The 1,309-nt window shown below is 43.4% G+C and overlaps 1 protein-coding gene across 1 annotated transcript; it reads left to right on the top strand.

The window, feature by feature from the left end:
• Positions 1 to 214: 214 nt before the first annotated feature.
• On the top strand, positions 215 to 1,069 carry LACBIDRAFT_335403 (uncharacterized protein; the record flags this gene model as incomplete). The annotated part of the gene is made up of 4 exons (XM_001890274.1): positions 215 to 361; positions 419 to 586; positions 645 to 872; positions 1,007 to 1,069. The coding sequence occupies 4 exons, from the start codon at positions 215 to 217 to the stop codon at positions 1,067 to 1,069; spliced, it is 606 nt and encodes a 201-aa protein (XP_001890309.1).
• Positions 1,070 to 1,309: the final 240 nt, after the last annotated feature.

The raw sequence follows: 1,309 nt of genomic DNA, 5'->3' as shown, positions 1-1,309 counted from the left end.
CATTTCAAAAATAAAAGACCGTAACCGCAGGTCCGGTCTTTTGCGGTCTTGGTCCGGTCTGGTTACGGTCTTTTTCCAGTCACGAGACCGGACTTCCAAACACTAGGAACATGGTGACCTTTTTGTTTTTCTTGTGCTATAAAAGAGGACCCCTTTTTGGTCGTCTTTTCTTTCTCAAGGTCCCCATTCTTCCCTTCGCATCTCTTATTTCATCATGGCAAGCTGGCAAATTCTTTTCGACGGTTCTGTCTTTACCCGTGCTGTCTACTACTTGGCTCACTCATTGTTCAACGAGGAGGGTCTCGCTGACTGCGATGGTGAAGACATCGCTAATCTGTTGACTATTGTTCACCCGCTTATGGTACGTCATCTTTTTTCATTCATTCTTTTTATTCTTATGCTAATATTTGTCCTATAGATTCACTACGTCCGTTCCCTCGATGATGGCTCTCAAGAAACTCCCGGCGACCTTCGCGTTCGTAAATCGCTTTACAATGCGTGGGCCGTCTTGAGTACCGATCACGCCAATCCGGATTGGGATGAGTGGATGCTCGAGGCACCTCTCGAAGACGAATATTATGCTGAGGTAAGTTTTTCTTTTTTTTTATCTCTTCTTTTATCTAGTCTAACCTCTATATTTCTAGGAGGATTGTCTTACTGGAGACTTCATCATTACTCCTTTGAGTAATGATGAACTTCTTCAAGTTCTCCCTGCGATTTGTGACGCGCCCGTCAGGGCAAATCCTTTCCTGGCGCCGTCTATGCCTATCGCTCGTCGTCACCCATCGCCGATTGCAGAACGCGCTCCTTCGCCTGTCCATACTCCATCGCCCATTCGCGAGGAATCTGTCCAGCCAATTTCGCCATCCTTCGTAAGTTTTTATCTTTCATTGTTTTCATTTGATTTCTATTTAATTCAGCAAGAACTTGTCGTGTTTTTAATAAACTAATCATCATTGTCGTTTGCTTCCATTCTGCCGGTGTCATCTTGAACGTTTTGGTCCAGATTTACGCCTTCGAAGTAATAGTCATTCGAATCGACGTGATCTTCAAGTCCTTCTTCGTCTAATTTGTCTAAGCTTTCTTTGTTGAGGTCTATGATTTCATAAATATTGTCTGGAAGCATTATCTTAGTCCTTGCAAAGTAAGGGATAATTCTAAAGGCCCCAACTTTATTTTGAAACACAGCCCCATCCATTTCCGCCACAATGTACGAACCTCCCTTGGACGCCTGATTATAATCATCGGGCCTAAATATCATGGTTTCATTTTTCTATTCAAGGATGACTCAACGCTCGTATTTCTGACA

The sequence above is a fragment of the Laccaria bicolor genome, genomic scaffold (genome assembly GCF_000143565.1).
Source record: "Laccaria bicolor S238N-H82 LACBIscaffold_86 genomic scaffold, whole genome shotgun sequence".
Taxonomy (NCBI): domain Eukaryota; kingdom Fungi; phylum Basidiomycota; class Agaricomycetes; order Agaricales; family Hydnangiaceae; genus Laccaria; species Laccaria bicolor.
This window is presented reverse-complemented; position numbering and strand designations above follow the sequence as displayed.